This window comes from Narcine bancroftii, chromosome 4 (genome assembly GCF_036971445.1).
Source record: "Narcine bancroftii isolate sNarBan1 chromosome 4, sNarBan1.hap1, whole genome shotgun sequence".
Taxonomy (NCBI): domain Eukaryota; kingdom Metazoa; phylum Chordata; class Chondrichthyes; order Torpediniformes; family Narcinidae; genus Narcine; species Narcine bancroftii.
The window spans coordinates 56,936,776-56,962,391 of NC_091472.1; the positions used below are offsets into that span (position 1 = coordinate 56,936,776).

Consider the following 25,616-nt stretch of genomic DNA (forward strand, 5'->3'; position numbering starts at 1 on the left):
CACAGAAACCATAACAAATTAAAAATAAAAGTGTGGAGAAAATGGCAGCAAAGAAAGAAAAACCAAAAACAATGGGAAGAAAAGAAGAAGGAAAGACGTCGGAAGAGAAAGGTGAAGGCCTTACCTGTACAAGGAGGCCCGCCGTGGAGAGAGAAGCCCACTCCTTGAGGTCAGTGGAAACCCCGAACACAGGACTACAAAGATGGCTCATGGAGCCAAACAGAAGTGCGCGATGCACAAGACAAAAACAACACCGACGGGAGGGGGGACCAGCTGAGGAGCAAATCTCCACAGCTGAAACAGACAAGTATAACACAACAGCAAGACACCCAACAGGAAAACATAGAAAATAACGGGAACAAGAAGGAAGAGAATAAAAATAGCAAATCAGAGAAACAACAGATAACCAACCCAGAGGAAGAAGACCAACACCAAGACACCTTCAATAAAAATAATAAAAACAAAAATACTCAACAAAATAAAATAAAAACCCAACAAGAAAATCAAAGGAGACAGAGGTAAAGAACACAGATCCTGGAGTGGACTCAGAAGAAGAGGAGGGAGAACATCAAACTCTACATAGAGAAATGGAAGATGAAGGGAAGGGACAATACATGGATAAAAATTTTTTTTAAAGAATATATGGAAACATTAAAAGAATGGCTGACACAAGAATTCAGTGAAATAAAAAGAAGAATAAAAGGTACAGAAGAAAAAGTGAATAGATTAGAGATGGTCATGACAGAAATAGGAAAAAGAGTAGACAAGGTGGAAGAACGAGAAACAGCCATAGAAATGGAGGTAGACGACTTAAAAAATAAATTAGAAGAATCTGATAAAAAAGTTAAAGAAACACAGGAGCTGTTAGCTCAGAAGATAGATATTATGGAAAACTATAATAGGAGAAACAATATAAAGATAGTGGGCCTTAAGGAAGATGAAGAAGGCAAAGATATGAAAGAATTTATAAAAGAATGGATCCCCAGGGTCCTAGGAATGCCAGAATTACTGGAAGGAATGGAAATAGAAAGGGCACACAGAACATTAGTCCCGAAATCAGTCACAACAAAAACCAAGATCCGTTTTAGTAGAATTTCTGAGACACACGACAAGAGAAAATATATTGGAGAAGGCAATGAAAAAAATAAGACAAAAAAAACCACTGGAATACAAAGGTCAAAAAATTTTTTTCTACCCAGACATAAGTTTTGAACTCCTGAAGAAGAGGAAGGAGTTTAACGCATCAAAATTGACCCTATGGAAAAAAGGTTATAAATTTATGTTAAAATATCCAGCGGTGCTTAAAATAGTTATCCCGGGGCAGCAAAGCAAACTTTTCTCGGATCCAGAAAAAACACAAAAATTTGCAGAACACCTACAAGACAGACAGAGAGATGAAGAGATGTAACAAGAACAAAAATGACAACAAACTATATATAAAAAAGAAAAAAGTATAAGAACTAAGAAGGGAAAGAAAGGAAGTAAGGAGGGAATTAAGAGAGTGAACTTTGTTATATATGAAGATTAAAATCTTTTCTGGGGGGCTGGGTGGGGAAGAATAACAGTCACTGCGAAATCAGTTGACGCTTGTGAGTGGGTTCGCAAATCCAAATGGAGAGGGAAGATGTGGTTGCCCGACAAGGGACAAAGGGCAACTAAGAGAGGGGAGGGACTATTGGGGTTAAAGGAATTTTAGATATGGGAGTTGTGGATGTATGTTTTAGAAATGTTGTCTTACAATGTGTTCAAAAAAAGAAAACAGCAATGGACAAGAAGGGAAGGTGGTGATGAGGAAACATAAAGGAAAGATAAACAAAGTATGAAATGGCCATGTTGAACTATATGACTTTAAATATTAACGGAATACATAACCAAATCAAAAGGAAGAAGCTGTTAAATTTACTGAAGAAAGAAAAAATTGATATAGCGTTCGTGGAACACAAGAAATTAAAGGGAGATTGGATAGGACATATAACAGCACCATCATATAATTAAAAAGCCAGAGGAGTAGCTATATTAATCAATAAAAATGTACCAATCAAAATAGAAGAGGAAATAATAGATCCAGCAGGGAGGTATGTAATGATAAAATGTCAGATATATTCAGAATTTTGGAATTTGCTTAGTGTATACGCATCTAATGAAGAAGATCAAAAATTTATGCAAGATATCTTTTTGAAGATCGCAGATACGCAAGGGAATATACTAATAGGAAGGGATTTTAATCTTAATTTGGACTCAAACATGGATAAAACTGGAAAAAAGACTAACAGAAAGAACAAAGTAACCAAATTTATAATTAAATCGATGCAGGAAATGCAACTTTTGGATATATGGAGGAAACAACACCCAAAGGAAAAGGAATATTCATATTATTCGGGTAGACATAAAACATACTCAAGGATAGGCCTATTCCTGTTATCAGCCCACATTCAAGGAAGAGTTAAGAAAATGGAATATAAAGCTAGATTCTTATCAGATCACTCACCCCCGTTATTGGCAATAGAGTTGGAGGACATCCCACCAAGAATGTACAGATGGAGATTAAACTCCATGCTACTTAAAAGACAGATTTTAGAGAATTCATTGAGCGACAAATTAAAATGTACTTTGAAATAAATACGGAATCAGTGAAAAGTAAATTTATACTATGGGAAGCAATGAATGCATTCATCAGAGGACAGATAATAAGTTATGAAGAAGGACTACAATCGAGAAATTGAACAATTGGGAAGGGAAATAAATACAGAAAAAGAATTAGCAATAAAGGAAGATACAATTAAAAGAAGAGAATTGACAGACAAGAAAATAAAATATGAAACACTATAAACATACAAGGTAGAGAAGAACATAATGAAGACAAAACAGAAGTATTATGAGTTAGGAGAAAAAACGCACAAAATACCAGCGTGGCAGCTTAAGACAAAACAAACTAAGAGAATGGTAATGGCATCAAGGAAAAAGGACAAACAAATTACATATAATCCAACGGAGATCAACGAAAACTTCAGGGAATTCTACGAACAACTATATCAAACTGAAAACGAAGGGAAAGAAGACAAAATAGATGAATTTCTAACTAAAATTGAACTACATAAATTGCAAACAGAGGAGCAAAATAAATTAATAAAACCATTTGAAATAGAAGAAATACAGGAGATATTAAAAAAAAACTACCTAACAATAAAACACCGGGAGAGGATGGACTCCCAATAGAATTCTATAAAACATTTAAAGACTTATTAATTCCTCCTCTCCTGGAAGTAATGAACCAGATTTAAAAAACACAAAACATGCCAGATTCATGCAAAATAGCAATAATTACAGTAATACCAAAAACGGGGAAAGATCCACTAACACCAGCATCGTATAGACCAATATCTCTACTTAACACAGATTACAAGATAATAGCTAAACTATTAGCAAACAGATTGGCCAACTGTGTACCAAAAATAGTAAAACTAGACCAAACTGGATTTAATAAAAAAAGACGAATGACGGACAGTATCTGTAAATTCATGCAGTATAAGGAAACAAAACTCCAACAGTAGCGGTTGCTTTAGAAGCAGAGAAAGCCTTTGACAGAGTAGAATGGAATTATTTATTCAAAGTACTACAAAAATTCAACCTACCAGAGAAATATATTAATTGGATTAAAGCATTATATAAGGGACCATTGGCGAAAGTGACAGAAAATGGATATATAATCAAACCAATTTAAATTAAGCAGATCAACAAGGCAGGGATGTCCACTATCTCCCTCACTGTTCGTGTTAGCTATAGAACCACTAGCAGAACTGATAAGAACAGAAAATAAAATAAGAGGGATAAAAATAAAAGAGAAGGAATATAAAAATCACTATTTGCAGATGACGTTATAATATACTTAACACAACCAGAAATATCAATAAAAGAATTACACAAGAAATTGAAGGAATATGGAGAAGTATCGGGGTACAAGATCAACGCAAATTAAAGTGAAGCAATGCCAATGAATAATGCAGATTTCACGAAGTTTAAGAAAGAATCACCATTAAGATGGCAAACACAAGCAATTCGATACCTAGGTAACTAAATAATAATCTTGGAAATCTATATAAACTAAATTATCAGCCATTAATGAAAAAATTACAAGACGACTTAGAGCACTGGAAAGACTTACCACTAACACTGATAGAAAGGATAAACTGTATTAAAATGAAGATGTTCCCAAGGATACAATACCTATTTCAATCATTACCAATTCACCTAACAGAGAAATTCTTCAAGGAGCTAAAGAAAATAATAGGGAAATTCTTATGGAAAGGGGGGAAACCGAGGATAGCACTAGATAAATTAACAGAATGATACAAACAAGGAGGCTTACAACTATCAAACTTGAAGAATTATTATAGAGCAGCACAATTAAGATACCTATCAGATTTTTATCAAACAAGGGAAAAACCAGATTGGACCAGATTAGAGCTAGATAAAATAGGGAGAAGATACCCGAACATATACTATATAAGTGGGATGAAAAATTGGTGCAACGTAGGAATTCACCAGTATTGCACCATCTGCTCAACATTTGGAATAAGATTCACGTAGAAAGGAATAAAATAAATTATCAACTACCAAAATGAATGTTGACAAAATCAACTAATGCCTTTCACAATAAATAACCTTTCCTTCAGAGAATGGGAGAGAAAAGGGATCAAAAGAATAGAAAATTGTTTTTCAGGAAATTATCTTTTGAACAAATGAAGGACAAATATACTTGAAGGACAAATTGGGAAGCAGGCTGAGGTTACCAGAAGGAAGCAATTTTGAATATGTGATTACAGACACAATGATAATTTAAAAAATTATAACAAACATGTACATCAAACTGCAAGAAAAGGAGAACGACGAAACAAACAAAAATGGGAACAAGATCTAAACATAAAGATAAAGAATGAAACATGGGAAAAGCTATGCTCTGGAACTATGAGAAATACAATAAACACGAGGTTACGCATGATACAATATAATTGGTTACACAGGCTATACATCACACCCCAAAAGTTAAATAAATGCGACCCAACAGTATCAGACAGATGTTTTCGCTGTAAAAAGGAAACGGGAACAACAGTACATGCAATTTGGGCATGTGAGAAAGTGGAAAATTTTTGGGAACATTTAAACCAGATATTAAATAAAATCACAAAAAGCAATATTCCAAAAAACCCAGAGATCTTCCTTCTAAGTAATACAAGAAAGAAAGAATTTGAACTTGATTTGGATGGAGCACAAAAAAGATTTATTTTGATAGCCCTAGCTGCAGCAAAAAAATGTATTATGTCAACCTGGAAATTAGAAGACAACTTGAGAATACAACAATGGTACATAGAAATAAATCAATGTATTCCATTAGAAAAAAATAACATAATTTAAAAAATAACATCACAATATTCGAACAAATATGGGAACCATACATGAAACACAATAGAGAAATCCTACCACGGACCTCCACCACCTAAAATGACGGAAGAAGAAGACAACGAAATGAACTGACTCAGTATATAAAAGTAAAAGACAAAAATTGCTTGTTTATTTTTATTAAGTGACGACATTGTTTAATGGGGTTAATGTATCTTATAAATGGGAAGGGGGGTGAGGGAGGGAGGGAAGGGAGGGGGGAAAAGGGGAGAAAATGACACTATATATTCAAGAGAAAAATGTCTGTATGTATTTTGGTCAGTATGGTTTATAGTGTGAAAAATAAAAAATATAAAAAAGAAATTGAAGGAATATTGAGAAATATTGGGGTACAAGATCAACATAAATAAAAGTGAAGCGATGCCAATGAATAATACGGATTACACAGAGTTTAAAAAAGAATCACCATTTAAATGGCAAACACAAGCAATTCGATACCTAGGTATTAGATTAGATAATAACTTAGCCACCTATACAAATTAAATTATCAGCCATTAATGAAGAAATTACAGGATGACTTAGAACATTGGAAAAAATTGCCACTAACACTGATAGGGAGGGAAAATTGTATTAAAGTGAATATCTTCCCAAGGATACAATACCTATTTCAATCGTTACCAATTCCCTTAACAGAGAAATTCTTCACTGAACTAAAGAGAATAATAAGGAAATTCTTATGGAAAGGGGGGAAACCGAGGATAGCGCTAGATAAATTAACAGAATGGTACAAACAAAGTGGTTTGCAGCTACCAAACTTTAAAAATTATTATAGAGCAGCACAATTAAGGTATCTATCAGATTTTTATCAAACAAGGGAAAAACCAAATTGGACAAAGATAGAGCTAGATAAAATAGAGCAGAAGGTGCTTTATACTTTATAAGTGGGATGAAAAACTGGTGCAATATAGAAGTTCACCAGTACTTCACCATTTACTCAACATATGGAAGAAGATTCATGTAGAAAGGAAAAAAACCAAATTACCAACTACCAAAAGTATTATTAACGCAAAATCAGCTAATCCCTTTCACAATAGATACCCTTTCCTTTAGAGAATGGGAGAGAAAAGGAATTAAAGGAATAGAAAAATGCTTTTTGGGAAATAATTTATTATCATTTGAACAAATGAAGTACAAATGTGGAATAACTCATGGTACAATGTTTGCATACCACCAATTGAAAACCTACTTAAAAGACAAATTGGGAAGCAGACTGAGATTACCAGAGGGAAGCAGCTTTGAATATGTGATTACAGAAACAACGATAATAAAAAGATTTATAACAACCATGTACATCAAGCTGCAAGAGAAAGAAAATGATGAAATAAGCTATAAACCCAAACAAAAGTGGGAAAAAGATTTAAATATAAAGATAAAAAATGAAATATGGGAAAAGTTATGCTCTGGAACTATAAGAAATATAATAAATGAGGTTACGCATGATACAATATAATTGGCTAATATATCACGCCCCAAAAGTTAAATAAATGGGATCCAACAATATCAGATAGATGTTTTTGCTGTAAGAAGAAACGGGAACAACAGTACATGCAATTTGGGCATGTGAGAAAGTGAAAAAGTTTTGGGAAGATCTAAATCAGATATTAAATAAAATCACAAAAATCAACATACCAAAAATTCCAGAGATCTTTCTTCTAAGTAATACAAGAAGTAAAGAATTAGGCCTCAAACTGGATGAAGCGCAAAAAAGATTTATTATGATAGCCTTAGCTGTAGCAAAAAAATGTATAATGTCAACTTGGAAATCAGAAGAGAGCCTGAGAGTACAGCAATGGTACATGGAAACGAATAAATGTATTCCATTACAAAAAATAACATATAATTTAAAAAAAGTCACATTATTTGAACAAATTTTGGAACCGTGCATGGAACACAACAGAGAGGGCTTACTGCAGACCTCCACCCCCTAAAATGATAGAATGAGAAGACGACGAAATGACCTGATCCAATGTGTAAAAGTAGATGACACAATTTTCTTGTTTATTTTCATTGTGTGATGACATTGTTTAATGGGTTTATTGAACGTTTAATGGGTTTGGAGGGGGGTGGGAAGGAGGGAGGGAGGGCAGGGAGGGGTGGGGAAGGGGAGAAAATGCCACTGTGTATATTCAAGAGGGAAATGATTGTGTGTATTTTGATTAATATGGTTCATAGTGTGAAAAATAAAATTAAAAAAAAACAGAACACCAATGCCTCAGATTAAAAAAAAATGAAAACCTTATGCATCTCAGTAGAAGCCCTGTAATATGTCTGGGAAAGGACATCTAGTCTTTTGGTGAAGGAATCAGAGGTAGTGACACAAGTTGCTGCTCCTCTTGTGTGGATCCAATCTGCAACGGAATACAACAGGAGTCAACCATGGAATGAGAAATAGTGCATGTTACCAATGAGCCAAAAAAAATTCAGCCACTGAAGATCACTTATGTTCAAGGTGCTGCCTGGATTTGAAATACCCATGACTGTCATCTTAAAGACCAGTATCTACATAATGTATCTGCATTTTCCCATCCCATTCAGATGAATTCCTGCTCTCTTTTCTGCTGATCCTAGTAAAACTTCAATAATTCTCCAACCAGATTAACAGAGTGGAGGGAGACAAGAAACTGTAGATGCTGGAATCTTAAGCTTACAAAGCAAAACATAACCAAAGTTTCAGACCTGAGCCCTTCATCAAGGTACGTGCTGAAAGTAGGCAGGTGCCTGTACAAAAAAAACACACCAAAATGTGGAAGGAACTCAGCTGGTCTTTTCAGCATCTATAAGAGACAAAGATATAATGCTGACATTTCAGGCCTGAGCCCTTCAAGTAATAAGTATAAGCCAGAAGCAGGAAATCTCAGAAATCATAAAATGGGGAGGAATCCAGACCAACAAAGAGGTGTTAATTGGATATGAAGTAGTAAGAATTTCATCACATTTGTGTGAAAGGAGACAAAATGAAGAGAGAGATAAGGAAAGATGACAGGAAAGAAGAGGAAGGAGGTGTTATATGTGGATTGTGGAGAAACACGTGGCCTCCTTGTCTGTCTGGAACATTGTGGATGTTCATGTGACCTTGTCTGAAACCTATTTGGAAGTCACATCACCTGCCAAACAAGGTTGGACTCCAGCCACATATTAGTGCACATCTTTCCATTGTTAGTTAAATGACGCATGTATCATTGGTCAGATGCTGAGCTCAGAACAGTATAAAGATTGTTGGATGGGGGAGTCACGTGATGGAGTAGTGGCTGGTAGGAGAAAACTAGCCCTCTCCAGAAAAGTAAAGAAAAAGCCAAGCCCCAGACACACAAACCACAACAAATAAAAAAAGGTGTGGAGGAAATGGCACCAAAGAAAGAAAAGCCAAAAACAACGGGAAGAAAAGAAGGAAAGACGCAGGAAGAGAAAGGTGAAGGCCTTACCTGTATGAAGAAGCAGGGACCCGCCGTGGAAAGAGGAGCCCACTCCCTGACGTCAGTGGAAACCCCGCAAGGTCGCGACCCACCGAACGCAGGACTACAAAGATGGCTCATGGAGCCAAACAGAGGTGCGCAACCGTGCACGACAAAGACAACACCGACGGGAGGGGGGACCAGTGAACAGCTGAGAAAGACCCTACAGCAGGGCTCCCAGCAGGAAGATATAGAAAATAATGGGAACGGGAGGGAGGAGAATGAAAAAAGGAAATCAGAGACAAAGCAGATGACCAGCCCAGAGGAAGAGGACCAACATCAAGACACCATCAAAAAAAAACCCAGCAAACTGAGACAAACAGCCCAACAAGAAAGTCAGAAGAGCCACAGATACAAGGAAGGGAGGTAGAGGACACAGGCCCTGGAGCGGACACAGGGGATGAGGAGGGAGAGCATCAAGCTCTGCACAGAGAAATGGAAGATGATGGGAATGGACAGTACATGGATTAAAAAAAATTTTCAAGAATATATGGAAGCACTAAAAGAATGGCTGACACGAGAATTTAGTGAAATAAAAAGAAGAATAAAAGGTACAGAAGAAAAAGTGAATAGATTAGAGCTGGTCATGACAGAAATAGGGAAAAGAGTAGACAAGGTGGAAGAATGAGAAACAGCCGTAGAAATGGAAGTGGACAACTTAAAAAGAAAATTGGAAGAAACTGATAAAAACGTTAAAGAAACACAGGAGTTGTTAGCCCAGAAGATGGAAAACTATAATAGGAGAAACAATATAAAGATAGTGGGCCTTAAGGAAGATGAAGGCAAAGATATGAAAGAATTTATAAAAGAGTGGATCCCCAGGGTCCTAGGAATGCCAGAAATACAGGAAGGAATGGAAATAGAAAGGGCACACAGAACATTAGCCCCAAAACCACAGTCACAACAAAAACCAAGATCCATTCTAGTAAAATTCCTGAGATATACGACAAGAGAAAATATATTGGAGAAGGTAATGAAAAAAATGAGAGAAGACAAAAAGTCACTGGAATACAAAGGTCAAAAAATTTTTTTCTAATTCTATCCAGACACAAGTTTTGAGCTCCTGAAGAAGAGGAAGGAGTTAACGCAGCAAAATCGATCCTATGGAAAAAAGGCTATAAATTTATGTTAAGATATCCAGCGGTGCTTAAAATAGTTATCCTGGGGCAGCAAAGCAGACTGTTCTCGGATCCGGAGAAAGCACGAGAATTTGCAGAATGACTGCAAAATAGACAGAGATGAAGAGATGTAACAAGAACAAGAATGATGACAAACTTCATATAAAGAAGAAAAATAATGTACAAGTAAGAACAAAGGGAAAGAAAGGAAGTAAGGGGGGAATTAAGAGAGTGAGCTTTGTTATATGTGAAGATAAAAGTCTTTTCGGGGGGGGCTGGGTGGGAGAGAATAACAGTCACTTCGAAATCAGTTGACGCTTGCGAGCGGGTTCGCAATCCAAATGGAGAGGAGAGTTGTGGTTGCCCGGCAAGGGACAAGGGGCAACTCAGAGAGTGGGGGGGGGGGGGGGAGAGATATTTGGGGTTAAGGGAATTTTAGATGTGGGAATAGTGGAAATATTTTATGTTTTAGAAGTGTTGTCTTACAGTGCGTTCAAAAAAAGAAAACAGAAATGGATATGGGGGAAAGGTGGTGATGAGGAAACGGAAATGAGAGGTAAACAAAGTATGAAATGGCCATGTTGAACTATATGACTATAAATATTAACGGAATACATAATCAAATCAAAAGGAAAAGGCTGTTAAATTTACTGAAGAAAGAAAAAATTGATATAGCATTTGTGCATGAAACACATCTAATGGAAGTGGAACATAAGAAATTAAGGAGAGACTGGGTAGGGCACGTAACAGCAGCATCATATAATTCAAAAGCCAGAGGAGTAGATTTATTAATCAATAAAAATGTACCAATCAAAATAGAAGAGGAAATAATAGATCCAGCAGGGAGGTATGTAATGGTAAGTGTCAGATATATCTAAGGAAGGATGTTCTTGCAATGGAGGGAGTGCAGAGGTGATTCACCAGGCTGATACCTGGAATGGCAGGAATGACTTATGAGGAAAGATTGCGCAAATTGGGATTGTACTCCCTGGAGTTTAGAAGATTGAGAGGGGATCTCATAGAGACATATAAAATTCTGGCAGGACTGGACAGAATGGATGCAGATGGGATGTTTCCAATGATGGGAAAATCCAGAACCCGGGGCCATGGTTTGAGGATAATAGGCAAACCATTTAGGACCGAGATGAGGAGGAATTTCTTTACCCAGAGGGTGGTGAATCTGTGGAATTCATTGCCACAGAGGGCAGTAGAGGCAGGTTCATTAAATATATTTAAGAGGGAATTAGATATATTTCTTCAGTATAAGGGTATTAAAGGTTACGGAGAGAAGGCGGGGACAGGGTATTGAACTTTAAGATCAGCCATGATCTCATTGAATGGCGGTAAATTGATAAATATCAAACCAATTTAAATTAAGCAGGTCAACTAGACAGGGATGTCCACTATCTCCCTCACTGTTCGCATTAGCTATAGAACCACTGGCAGAACTGATAAGAACAGAAAATAAAATAAGAGGGATAAAAATAAAAGAAGGAATATAAAATCAGTCTATTTGCAGATGACGTCATGGTATACGTAACAGAACCAGAAATAATAAAAGAATTACATAAGAAATCGCACCATCTGCTCAACATTTGGAAGAAGATTCACGTAGAAAGGAATAAAACAAATTATCAACTACTAAAATTAATAATGACGCAAAATCAACTAATCCCATTCACAATAGATAACCTTTCCTTTACAGAATGGGAGAGAAAAGGGATCAAAAGAATAGAAAATTGTTTTTTGGGAAATAAATTATTATCTTTTGAACAAATGAAGGACAAATATGGTATAACTCACGGTATAATGTTTGCATACCACCAACTGAAAACCTACTTGAAGGACAAATTGGGAAGCAGGCTGAGGTTACCAGAAGAAAGAAATCTTGAATATGTGATTACAGACACAATGATAATTAAAAGATTTATAACAAACATGTACATCAAACTGCAAGAGAAAGAGAATGAGGAAACAAGCTGTAAACCAAAACAAAAATGGGAACAAGATCTAAACATAAAGATAAAGAATGAAACATGGGAAAAGCTATGCTCTGGAACTATGAGAAATACAATAAACACGAGGTTACGCATAATACAATATAATTGGTTACACAGGCTATACACCACGCCCCAAAAGTTAAATAAATGACCCAACAGTATCAGACAGATGTTTTCGCTGTAAGAAGGAAACAGGAACAACAGTACATGCAATTTGGGCATGTGAGAAAGTGGAAAAGTTTTGGGAAGATCTAAATCAGGTATTAAATAAAATCACAAAAAGCAACATACCAAAAAATCCAGAGATCTTGCTTCTAAGTAATATAAGAAGTAAAGAACTTGGACTCGATTTGGATGGAGCACAAAAAAGATTTATTAAGATAGCCTTAGCTGTAGCAAAAAAATGTATTATGTCACCCTGGAAATTAGAAGATAGCCTGAGAATACAGCAGTGGTACATAGAAATGGATAAATGTATTCCATTGGAAAAAATAACATATAATTTAAGAAATAACATAACAGTATTCGAACAAATTTGGGAACCGTACATGGAACACAACAGAGAAGTCCTACCGCGGACCTCCACCACCTAAATTGACAGGAGAAGAAGACGAAATGAACTGACCCAGTATGTAAAAGTAGATGACACAAATTTCTTGTTTATTTTCATTGTGTGATGACATTGTTTAATCAGTTTAATGTATCATATATGTTGAATGTCGAGTCGGTGGGGAGGGGGGTGAAGGAGGGAGGGGGGGAAAAGGGGAGAAAATTACACTGTGTATATTCAAGAGGGAAATGTTTATGTGTATTTTGGTCAATATGGTTCGTAGTGTGAAAAATAAAAAAATTTTTAAAAAAGATTGATGGATGAAACATTCTCTCTCTCTCTGCCTCTTGGTCCAAGCCCCGAACATTGCTCCAGGTCACTTCTGTGGATACCACTGGAGGACTCGTGGGTAAGGTATGTACTACACTCAAGTTGAGCTGTAGTACTGCGATTGGCCAGTGCTTGCAGAGAGCTGCACCTCCATTGGTACAGGGAATTGGGAGTGCATTTGAAAGCCCCTGTCTGTGAAGTGTGTGCATGTGTGAGACCATGTAGAAGATAGGTGGTCACTGGTATTGTAGTCCAACCTGGGTCCAATGTGAATGTCTATATAGTTTAGTAGTAGAGTAATTAAGAATCATTTGACGTCTTACCCTGTTTATCTCCCATGTGTTCAATAGTTACTTTGATTGTAACACTTTATTCCCACTCATCTCTCTGTGATCCCACCAAACCTGATACTTTCCAAACACAACAGAGGGGGCTTAACAAAACCCAGAGAAGTCGATATTAATGTCAGCCAGTTGGAGAGTGCTCAGTTGGAAGACAAGGTGTTGTTCCTCCAGTTTCTGGGTGATCTCAGTTGAACAGTGCACGAGACCATGGACAGACATGTCGGGAATGGGATGGAGAATTGAAATGGATTTCAACTGGGAGAGCCACGTTATTGTAACAGAGCACAGGTGCTCAAAAAAAACGATCTCCCAGTCTGCATCCAGTCTCTCTGATGTAGTGGGGATCACAGCAGGAGCACCAGTTGCTGTTCCCAGTGCAGTATACAGAGGCTACCCGTTTAAAAAGGTGATCTACTGAATCCAATGTCCTGTTGTGGTCAGAGAGGCTAGACAGAGGGGAAAGAGGGGTTAGGCAGGTCAGGGGGCGGAGGGAAGAAAGGGAGCTCAAAGGAGTAGTTGGGGTGAGGAGAGAGAGGTGTGGAGTGGATGGAGAAGGACACAGAGCGTGGAGGCAGAGGTTGGTGTAGAAATTGGTGATAGGAGTCACTGTGGACACTAGAATGTGGTTGGTTGGTCGGGACCGGGGTGACTGCAAGGTAGACACCTTGGAATCCCCCCTCTGCTGAATCCCACTGCTTCATTCACCAACTTCTCCACTCCTTACCTCACCCACTCCTTTCAGCTGCAACTTTCTTCCCACCCCCTTGCCTCTCAGAACCTCTCAAATCTCCCAACCCCCCCTCCGACGTGCCCAACCCCCCTCCTCCGACGTGCCCAACCCCCCTCCTCCGACGTGCCCAACCCCCCTCCTCCGACGTGCCCAACCCCCTCCTCCGACGTGCCCATTCCCCAACCCCCTCCTCTGACTTGCCCATTCCCCAACCCCCTCCTCTGACTTGCCCAATCCCCCAACCCCCTCCTCTGACTTACCCAACCCTCCCACTTTCCATCAAGAGAGCTATCCACTCCCTCTATCACTCAGTTTTTCTTTCCTCTTGTGCCTTCCCACCCTAATCCACATATGGCCTCTTGCTTCTGGCCCTGTGCTCCTCCCTGTGACTGTCCCCCCAATATTTTGTTTAAGTACCTGCCTGCTTTAGTTCATACTTTGATGATGGGTTCAAGCATGAAATGTAGGTTCTGCATCTTTATTTTTGCTGTATAAAGAACACTGCATGACTTGCGAAGCTTCTCTTGCATTTTTGTGTAAACTATAATCACGGTATTTGCAGATTTTAGAGTTTAACTCCAGCTCAAATGTTGCAAGCTAGTGGAATGCACGAGTCACAATAAAATAATATGGATATCACATCGCAAAACAGGAAACAATTCAAAAAGAGCAGGTTAAGCAAGGATTGTGGCTTCTCAAATTTTAATGCAATCAAGTCAACAGTAGGCAATTTCATAAAGCAAAAAAATCTGAATGTAAAGGTGGAGATTCTTCGCCCTCATGTCAGAATGCTCCCCGACCGGTTCCAATGCACTGACTCCAATCCCTCTCCGAGGTAGTATCAGCAGTGGAGCAAAGCACTCCGCCACGCCTCATGAATGTACCGCCGCTGGAAGCAGCTGGCTAGGGGTGGGCTGATGATGTCGCGGTGACATCGTCAGCCTGAGACAAAGGAGTGGTTCTTTTTCAAAAGCTGACAGCGTGCACAGCAGGGAAGCATTTCTGCCTGGGCACCAAGACTGGCTGCAAACATCACAATCAACTTTCCTACTTGCTATGGGGTCCCATTCTTCACGATAGGGCTCTTTTCGTGCTCAGCGTATGTGAATGATGGTGATTTGGCGGGTGGTTCTATGGCACCAGTCGCACTGCCTCCATCAGTTCCGGAGGAGGCTATGAGGCACTGCTCTTCATGAAAGCAGTGCTAGAACAGCCTTTTAGTGCTGCTCCATGAAAGGGTACATTTGAATTTTTCTCTGCAAATTTAGCCGCCCTCGAGGTGGAGGCTTGCCATGAAACCACCCAGTGTTTAATGAAGTGAGAACTTTTGTAACAATTATTGAACAGGTTTTAAATTTAAATGGTTGAAAAGGCACAGACCCACTGTAGCCATGGGATTGATACAGTTAGGTGCAATGGCTGGAATGGACGTAGCAGATTGAAGGGCCGGTTTCTGCACTGTTCTGCTTTATAATTCAATGACAAATTACTCCAGATGACTCATACAATGAAATGTCCAGAACTCAGGAAAACAGTTTTCAGTGTTGCAGCTCTGTCAAAACTTCTTTCCTTAAGCCAATATTACCCGTGCCTCACCATAACAATTCTAAACACACAACTTGCTTAACATTATACTTTTTCTAACAATAAATTATTTAATAAATCGCTTTGGCAATAGCCAGGAAATATATAACAGTTACATGGAAATTCAATTCCCTCTTACATATTGATTGTTGGAATATGAAATACAAAGTTGTGTACCCCTGGAGAAAATTATTTATAACCTTAGAAGTGAATATTACACACTCATAGATATTTGGGAGCCAATTTGAATTATTTAAATACCCAGATAGTTTAGTCTATTTATTAAATATTTTATATTTAACTTTCATCCTTTACAAGTCATTTAATTTTTTTAAAATTTATTTTCTGATTGTATTAAATGTTTATGTTGGCTCTTTCCCCATTTTCTTTTTCTCCCCCCTGCCTGCTTTTTCTTTTCTCTTAAGGTACAGAGGGGTTATTTCAAGGCTTCATGTGCATTTTAAGGATACAATTTTTTTGTATATATTCATTATATACGGTCATTGAGTTCTTTATGCATCTCTCTATACCCAGAACATACAGCATGATGTTCAACTTATTTCACCCATCCTATTCAGTCAAAAAACAAGCCATAACAAATTGCAAGAATGAAGAAAATGGTCAATGCTGGAAACTTGAAAAAGAGGTGGTCATGTAGTAAGAGAGGACTGAAACACAGAAGTGTGTAGACACAGTATTGTAGTAAAAACCCAAGAATGCTGGAGGATCTCAACAGGTCTCGCAGTATCTATAGGAGGTAAAGATATACTGTATAACCAATATTACAGGTCTGAGTCCTTCTTGAAATTATCAGGCCTGAAACATTGGTTATATACATTAACCTCCTATGGATAGTGCGAGACCTGCTGAATTCCTCCAACATTCTTGTCATCAAGTGGCAAAGTTAACAGTTAACATTTCAGTTGATGAACTTGCATCCAAACTAGGAAAGGATAGAGATGTACCAGTTTTCAAGCAATTCCAGGGAATGAAAAAAGGGACTGGCAAAGAAAGACTCTTTGATAGGCAGCAGAGAGCAACCGAGAAAAGAAAAAAAGCTTGAGAGGATTGTAGAGTAATAAATAACAGTATTAACACTGTTTTAAAATCCATTCAGCCCCATTAGGTTAGATTGTAGTGAACCACGATTTTACTTTACATTCAATGCTTCTTTTACTCTTATAGAATTGAAAGACCCTACATTTATTTTCTAATTAGCATTTCAAATTCTGCCACCTACTTAAACATGTAAGCATTTGATCCCTATTCATTCAACCCTTAAAAATACTTTTTGTTTCTATTTTCTATTCTCTTTCTTGCTACTTAAGTCAGTTCACACATTCCTACTTTACTGTCATTTGGCATATTTCACCTGAAGTTTGTTACCATCCTCCAGACAAGAAAGTTAACCAAGGTTCACACAATTAATCTTGCTTTGCTTCTTTTCATCCATGACTTTCAATAGGTTTCATTTCCATTTCGCATCAAATTTGTGCAACTTCATTTCTTAATTCCTTTGTAGTTCCAATCTATTTTTCCTCAACCTTGAAATCTCATTGGTTAAGGATTCTGATCTCAATGCTCCCAAGGCTATCCTTGTTTGAACAAAAGCAAGAGAACATATTTGAATTTTTGCAAATTTCCACCATCTCTCCATTTTCTACTTGTTAAGCCATTGTGTTCTATATTCTAGAATTCTTCATTCAATCCCATTTTCCTTGCAACTTTTGTCCTTAAAAATATTTTCTTTCTCTTTCTCTTCAAAGACATTCTAATTTTCCAATACTAGCCCCAAAGTTACTTTCTGCCCATTTCTTTTCCCTGCCATAGTCTGTTCTTTTGTCCTTGATACAAAACACTCAAAATTGGAAAAGTGCACCAAATTGTTGTTGACCGTTTGTATGTATATTCACACATTGATCAGACAGTAGACTACTCAAAAGAGAGAACAAAACAATACCGTGCGCCAAAACTGGGACACAAAAATTACACCAATCACACAATAAAAGATTTAGATCTCATTTGTCAGTTTTGACTTCTGAGAGACAACTTTAGCACATTTCAAATCAACAAATATCAGAAACAATTAAATGGTTTTTAAAACAAAGGCAGGAATATTGTTTTAAGTAACAATTTCAGTTATTACTGAAACAAACTCATTGTTCCTGAAACCTCACCAAGTTCTAAATTCTTAAGGTTAAGATGACACCAACCTAAAAATATATGCAAAGGCAAGAAAACGCAGATGTTATAAATTGAAAATAAAGAAAACGCTGGGAATACTCAGCAGCACCGAAAGAAAAAAAGTATTTTGGGTTGAGATCATTCATCAGAATTTCAAAGTTAGAAATGAAACAGGTGCAAGTCCCAGACAGGTGGGATAGTGTCTGGAAGGAGTTGAGCAAGAGAGACCATGATGCAAGTAGTGGTGCTGATTGTAGGAAGGTGACAAAGAGCTGATCTGTCTAGGGACGCAAATAAAAAGAGGAATGACAACAAAGAGGGGGGACAAAAACAATGTTGGATCTATGCAGCTGGTGGAAACTAGAAGTAAAACACATGTACTCAGCAAATCTGGGAGCATCTGTGGAAACAAAAAATAGCTTTATTAAAGACTGATTACCTTTTAGGAAAGCTAGTCAGCTCCAACAGCAAATTAGTCATCTAAAATTGTGGAGCTGCACGTTAAAGTCTGACGGCTGAACTGCCCCCAAATGGAAGATCAGTTTATAGGTCTCAGGTCATGCTGGACATCTAGAATAGTGCAAGAGACCAAGGTGAGAAGAGGATGGGGTGGAAAATTAACATGACAGTCAATTCATGTTTGATTCCTTGAAATGAAAGTTCTCCCAATATGCATTTGATTTCTCCCAGAGAGAGAAAATCACATTGTTAACACCAAATCTGATATTTTAAATTGGACATATAGGAGAATTGTTCTTTTCATCCATAAGGATGCTAGGTGATGAGAAAGGAAGAGTTAAAAGGGCTGGTATATGCCTGCAGTTGCATCAAAGGCGTAAAGATGAGTGGGGTTTGGGAAGATGTAAAATGTAAATCAGGGATTCACAGGGGAAATGCTGAAAGGGGAGAAGGAAAAGATACCTGGAGGTAGCATCATATTTAAGATGGCAGAACTAGCGGCAAATGATGCACTGAATTTGAAGGTCTGCAAGAAATAGCCAGAACAAGACAAACTCTGCTCTTGTGTTGGCTGATGGAACAAGGGGTGATAATGAAAGAGCAGGAATAGAACAGACATATTTGAGAGCCATCAACTATAATGAAAGGATAGCACAAATGGGGTAGAGAGATTTTGGAAGCACTGCTGCGGAAGATGAAATATTAGAATGATTTATGTGGAGCTAGGGGAGTTTGTACAATGGAATCCGACAGGAATCAGTGTAGGAGTTTGTCAGGATAGTTATAAAAATCTGCGAGCTTGCAGCAGATATTATTCACTGAAAGTATCCTGAGATGGAGACAGAAAATGCAAAAGCAAGAAGAGATAGCAGAAGTGATGACACATTCAAGTTCAGGACAAATGCAGGTACCACGACTTATACAGTCCATCAATGTACTAGAAAAGAAGATAGATGGGAGGAGGTGCCCAACTATGACATTACTCCACATCTACCACAAATAGAAAGGCTTGGATTCATCCAGACTCACCTAACATCTTTGATTTGGCAGGAGTGAAGAGAGTTAAAAATGAGATATTGTTAAATACATTCCATTTGTTCTCTCTATCCCTCCCCTTGCTGTGCAAGTTAAAAAAAATCTGATTTCTTATTCTTCCAAGTTCTGATAAGAGACAATTTACCTGGGGCGTGGAATGATGCTGTCGACGAGAGATGTGGGGAAAAAATCTCTCAAAAGAAAAACCAGTTTTTACAATAAATTTTTAACAGTATAGAAGTTTTCTAAAAGTCTATGAGAAGAAATAAGAAATAAATATGAAGATGACTCGAACTCAAACAACAAAGAAACCGATATATAAAAAAAAGTTGGTCAGTCTGGATGAAGTGAGGCCTACCTTGGACTTGGAGCCTAGAGACTCGGGTGGTGCTCCTCTTCACCCCCAGCGACGACAGGTGGCCATTTCGAAAGTGACGCCGGCGCCAGTGCCACGGAGCTCCAGGCAAGATGGCACCAACATCAAGAGATGCTCCTCCACGGAGACTGGAGAGGTGGTGAGCACGCACACCTATGCGCATGCGCACTACCCCGAGCATTTTTTTTCCTGTGGGAGGGGCTGATGCTCGCCAACCCAGTGACCTGGGGTCAATGGAGGGCCAGCCTAGGTCCCGTGGAGGGAGAGGAAGACAGGTCAAAGTGGTGGAAGCAGGAGATCTGGGGGTTGGAGCCACTGCAGCTGAAAGTCCTGAAGAAGAACTGGAGTTTAGTGAGGAGGAGGAAGTTGAAGAAGAAATATTTCCAGCTTATGGTAGGACTACAGTTAAATAAAGATTATTTTGCACATCAATTTCAGGCTATGTCTCAACAGATTTCTTCAGGTTTTACATCTGTGAATAAACAACTCTCCAATGTTATGGAAGATATAGCATCTGTTAAAGTGGATGTGGCAAAAATATGCTAAGTTGGTGGATAAAGTACAAGAAAAAGTTAAAAAGATAGAAAAGCTTGAGGATTGTGTTTGTGATATTGATCAATGTCAACAGAAATTGAATACTTTTGGATGACTCTTTTATTGGGTGGAGAATAGGAAAAAATGATTTATTAAAGAAAATTGATCCTTTGGAAAATCAGAGCCAGAAGAAAAATGTGAAGATAGTGGGACTTCCAGAAGGCTTTGAAGATTCTGAAGCAGTAAAATTTTTTCAAAATGGATCCCAGAAGTTTTAGGATCAGAATTTTTTCTGAGAGGGCTGGAATTGGATAGGGCTGATAGAGCGATTAGAAAAAGCTGTTACCAGTTCAACCACCCCAATCTATTTTGGTAAGTTGTCTTCGTTACCAAGATAGAGAATTAATTTTATGATTGGCAGTTCAGAATGCTCGACAACATGGAGGTCCATTGCTGGTTAAAAATAGAAGAGTGTTTTTCTATGCGGACCTTAGTCAAACTATTATTAAAAGATGTAAAGAATTTAATTCGGCCACAATAGTCCTGTGGCAGAAGGGTTATAAATTTGCTTTCAGAAACCCAGCTGCATGAAAGGACTTCTATGGAGAGTATGAAACACAATGTTTTGATGATGATGGAGATGTATTGTTACAAGCCCAGAGGACCCCAAAACCCAGCAGCAATAGATATTCACCAAGACAAACGGTTACTTAAACAAAAGTTGCTTTTAATCATCTTTAAACACGAAAACAGAAATACACTAATTTATTACTATAGACTTCACTAACCTAACTTAATCTCCTTCTAATTCTAAGTGCACATGTAAGTAATGTGTGTAAGTTCAGAAAAGTTCTTTGATTCACAGTCCAATCTCACTTCTCATTCCTCCAAGTTTACTGGTTGTAGGCAATTCTTATACTGTGCACAGAATTTAACATTTATAAAGTTCACCAGGCTTTGGTGCTTTTAAGGTAAATGGTTACCGCTCAGGAGGGTTCTTGTTGGTTTTCAGAGAGATTTGTTGTATGCTGACCACCCACAACTGATTCCTTTTTAATCAGCCACTTCAGTGTCTTGCTGAAGAAACTTGCCCCCTCAGGGTTCTCCAGATGATAACCTCTTTCTTTCAGGTCACCACAGAGTACCTTCTTGTTTCTCTTATTTCAAGAGAAACATTAGACAGCCAGTCCTCTCCTCTTGCATGAACCACAAGGGCTTTGACCAGGCTGAACTAAGAACTCACAACCCGTCTTCCAAATGGGGTTTTTCACAAGCTTGCCAGCTTGTCCTGTTCTAGTTCCAGCTGCTGCTGACTGTAAAACTGTAGAACTGAACTCTCTCTCTCAAAAAAAAAATTGGTTTGACTCTCTCTGCTTGCAAAACCACATGATCCTCCTAGAACAGCAAGTTCCACTCCAGACAATCTGTGGCTCCAACAAGTTCTCTCACCTGTTGCCTTTTTGAAAACAACAATCCATTAGTGAAGTCTCTTGGGCACTCTCCAAAGCTTTTGCAAAAGCTGTGGAGCTGATATGTCTAGCATTAGCAGAGCTCTAGTCTTTTAAATAAGATCCGTTTTAAAGTGCTTGTACTTGACCTACATTGAAAAACCTGTCACAATTTATCTCCCAAAAGTCATATTTGCCAATTCTCTGCCTGACCTTAGAAAGGGACAGTCTCCATCTTCTCAGATGCTGAAATCAAGTAGAACCTTTGGAAAGAAGGATAATGGGCACAAGAGAGTACTCTGAAAGATCAGAAGGATGAGTTGCAAAAGGAGAGTAGTGATTCTGAAGCGATATTCATTGATGATGATCAAATGAATCAGGACTTGGAAGCAGCTCATCATACGAACTTTTATATATACACACACACATATACACAATGTTTGCTTAATTAATTCTGTTTGGAAGAGATGCAAAATCACTTAGTGGCTTAGGCCGCTACCCATATAGTGGGGGGGGGGGGGTGGGGGGGGTAAGTACAAGAGATAATTTACCCAGAACTTTAACTCTGTGGATTTCACCATAAATGCAACTTAATCAGCCTTTTGCTGTATTTAATGTCCTTGTGGACTTTATAATCTACAAAATATAAATCAATTACTTGTCAATTCCCAAAAGTAAGTGATCATCAACAATACTTTCTTTCAAAAAAAGTTTAAAACATTGAGGTCAAGAAGAATGAAGCAGCAACCCAATGTTCTGAATGGGTCTTAAATCTACAGACATCTTGGCAAGACTATGGTCAGCTTTCTATAAACCATGAAATAGCAGAATAGACTCTTATTGCACACTGGAAAGTAAACATGATATCCCAAATTACAGATGCTCAATCCAGCCATAAATTGAGTTAAAGATGTGAATTAACAGGACCTACCTGTAATGAACATGTGTGACTGTTGGTGCTCTCCAGCCAATGATCCAAGTCTGAATGTCTATTGGCTTTGCTTTATGATACGCAATGGTAATGTCTATAACCCACTGGAGTCCTTTGTGTTTGGCCACTATATAGGACAGTTTAAAACAAAACAAAGGAAAGCAACTTATTGTTCTATTCCTGTACAGGACTTTATCTCAGGGATTTGACAATGGTGATGTTCATGCATATTGAATATTTTCTGAATAAAAATCGTTAAATTTGTACCAAACCATCGTCATAGCTAGTTGCATTTAAATACCAAATTATGAATTGGTTTTAATTTTCCTATCATTTAGTACAATTCACAGTCATATTACATCATTTGGTTGGAAAATAGATTGTGTGATTCTTTATTTAAAATATGTGAAGCCATACAAGAGCTGTTGTCAAGTTTATCCAAATCACATGGTTTTAAGGGAAGACCAAAAGAAGTTTTTAAAAAGAAATTTGGACACAATTATTGTGGCAATGATGAATGGTTTGCTTAAGTATATCAGGGATTAGTAACCAACATTGTGAGGGACTGGAGACCCCAGTCTTAAATGATGCAAGGATAGCAAGTTTTCTTCCTTAAAATACACAAGTGATACTTTAATTTTTTCCATTTTAGATTTGTGACAAAATACCTTGTACCATGAGAAGGGTTCTTCTGGAAACACACTCTCTGGTTATCTCTAAAATTTATACAGCTGGGTAAAAAGAGCACAATTAGTGAGCACAGAATTGAAATGAAAAGGAAGATCAAGAATTCAAATTCTGGGGTGTCAACATCTCCGAGGATCTGGCCCGGAGCCTTCACGTTGATGTAACAACAAAGAAGACTTGCCAGCAGCTATAATTTGTGAGGTATTTGAGGAGATTCAACATGTCTCCAAAAACTCTCAAAAACTTTGACAGGTGTACTGTGGAGATTATTCTGGCTGATTGCAACACTGCCTGGTATGGAGGTGCCAACTCTCAGGACAAGAATAAATTCCAGAGGGTTGTTAACTCAGCCTGTGACATCACAGGCACCAGACTTCACTCCATCGAGGACATCTTCATGAGGTGGCGTCTTAAAAAAAAGCAGCCTTTGTCCTCAAAGACCCCCACCGCACAGGCCATGCCCTCTTCACTCTGCTACCATCGGGAAAAAGGTACAGCTTCTTCTCCGTTGCCATCAGATTCCTGAATAATCAAGGAACCAAAGACACTCCTTTACTTTTCGTGCACTGTTATTTTAAATGTTTTATAGTAATGTTGTAAGATATTGAAAATACGAATATTTGCTCCATGATGCTGCCACAAAACAACAAATTTCATGACTTGTTCAATGCAATAAATCCTGATTCTGACCAATTTTCACCAAGCAACAGCAGGCAATGGCTGCCTGTAGTAAATTATCATTAACCCTGTTGGCATGTGCTTTCACACTCTCGAGCCTTTGCCCCGATGGGAGAAGGGAGAAGAGTGTGTGTCCGGGGTTATGGCTCCTTCAATACGTTGGTTAGTTTTCCTTGGAATCAGAATATCACCACCCTAGGCTTGATGGCAGGATCTAATCCCATACAAGAGGATCCAATCCCATACAAGAGGATCCCTAGCCCACATGACCAACCAGTACTTCCCACTCCCACACCTCCACCAACAAAGGCCTTCATGGAGGGAAGTTAAGATCATGTTCTGAGCTACCTTCTGTAGCACCCTCTCACCTTGAGCTGAGCTGCTCTCATACCTCTAATGCATCCAGCAAGTATGGTTTTGACAGTGGTGCACCTGCAGAAGTTGTTGAAGGGCAAGGGGGACATGCTAAACTTCCTCGTATATCTGAGGAAGTAGGGAGAATGGCATGCTTTCTTGACCATCAACATGTTTGCTCCAGGTCAGGTTACTGGAGAGATTTCCAAGAACTTGAAGCTATCTACTTTTTTCAACTTGAGCATTATTAATATGGACAGGGTTGTGGGCTCTGCCCCCTCTCCCGAAGTAAAAAAGATAACATACGCCCGCCCCACAAAATATCACCACCCTAGGCTTGATGGCAGGATCTAATCCCATACAAGAGGATCCAATCCCATACAAGAGGATCCCTAGCCCACATGACCAACCAGTACTTCCCACTCCCACACCTCCACCAACAAAGGCCAAAAGGCAGACTGCACTCCCCACCTCTATACCACTACTGAGGAAGTCCAGAAGGCAACGAAAGCCACAAAAAATTTTGGACTTATGAACTTACAAACAAGAGAAGGTGGACGGACGGACGGACGAGGGATAACAATTTTTTAAGGGGGGGGGGGGAGGTGAATGTGGTGATATGTAATTACACGACTAGGTCACCAGGAGTCATCCCAGTGACCATGTATATAAAGCAGTCCAGAGCTACAGTCTAGCCTTCCAGGTTTGTCTTGCAGAGAGACAAGACCTCTTTCTGTACATAATATGCCCTCTCCTTTATCTTATTGATTTTGAGAGAGAGGTAGTCATTTTGGCGCGATGCCACTAGACTTTCTACTTCTCCCTTCCATTCAGTCTTGTTATTTGATATTGAACCTACTATCATGTTGCTAGTAAATTGTGTGATCTTGCATTTAAATACAAATCTTATGACAAACGAGAAAAAAAATCTTTGTTTGGTCCACTCTGCCCCATTCAGTTGTAATGTCAAGGCCCACAATATACATTATTTTATGGCAATCAAACATTTTAATGCTTTCCTTACTGACATTTGCACTAAATTTCAATATTTTTAAAAATTAATCTATACTCTCAACCACTGTGGAATTTGAAATCTCATTCTTAGTCTGAACCTCTGAATTAATAGACTAGTTTCACAATCTTCACATTATCATACTCTTACCCATTGGGGGAGAAAAGGAAAAAGGGTAATTAAATAACAATTATAAATCATGTTATTATTGTCACATAATTATTCATGTAATATAATTGAAGTTGTGAAGCATAATTCTGTCCTTCAACTCTACATCCACAATTTCACTGACGGTTCTGGCGATTTCATAAATTAGTAAATATTAAGCCTGCTTTCCCACGACCCTTAAACAA

The 25,616-nt window shown here is 38.2% G+C and overlaps 1 protein-coding gene across 4 annotated transcripts in view; it reads right to left on the reverse strand.

Annotated features, from left to right (window-relative positions):
- The window catches only part of lpgat1 (lysophosphatidylglycerol acyltransferase 1), a 101,181-nt gene that overhangs the window by 30,859 nt on the left and 44,706 nt on the right, over positions 1-25,616 (reverse strand). For 3 of the 4 annotated variants that reach the window (XM_069931350.1, XM_069931351.1, XM_069931352.1), the window contains one exon: positions 22,533-22,659. In XM_069931350.1, coding sequence (XP_069787451.1) covers positions 22,533-22,659 — 127 coding nt within the window. Of the gene's footprint in view, positions 1-7,692; positions 7,806-22,532; positions 22,660-25,616 lie in introns of all 4 variants that reach the window. The other variant, XR_011355727.1, reaches the window with a different exon arrangement.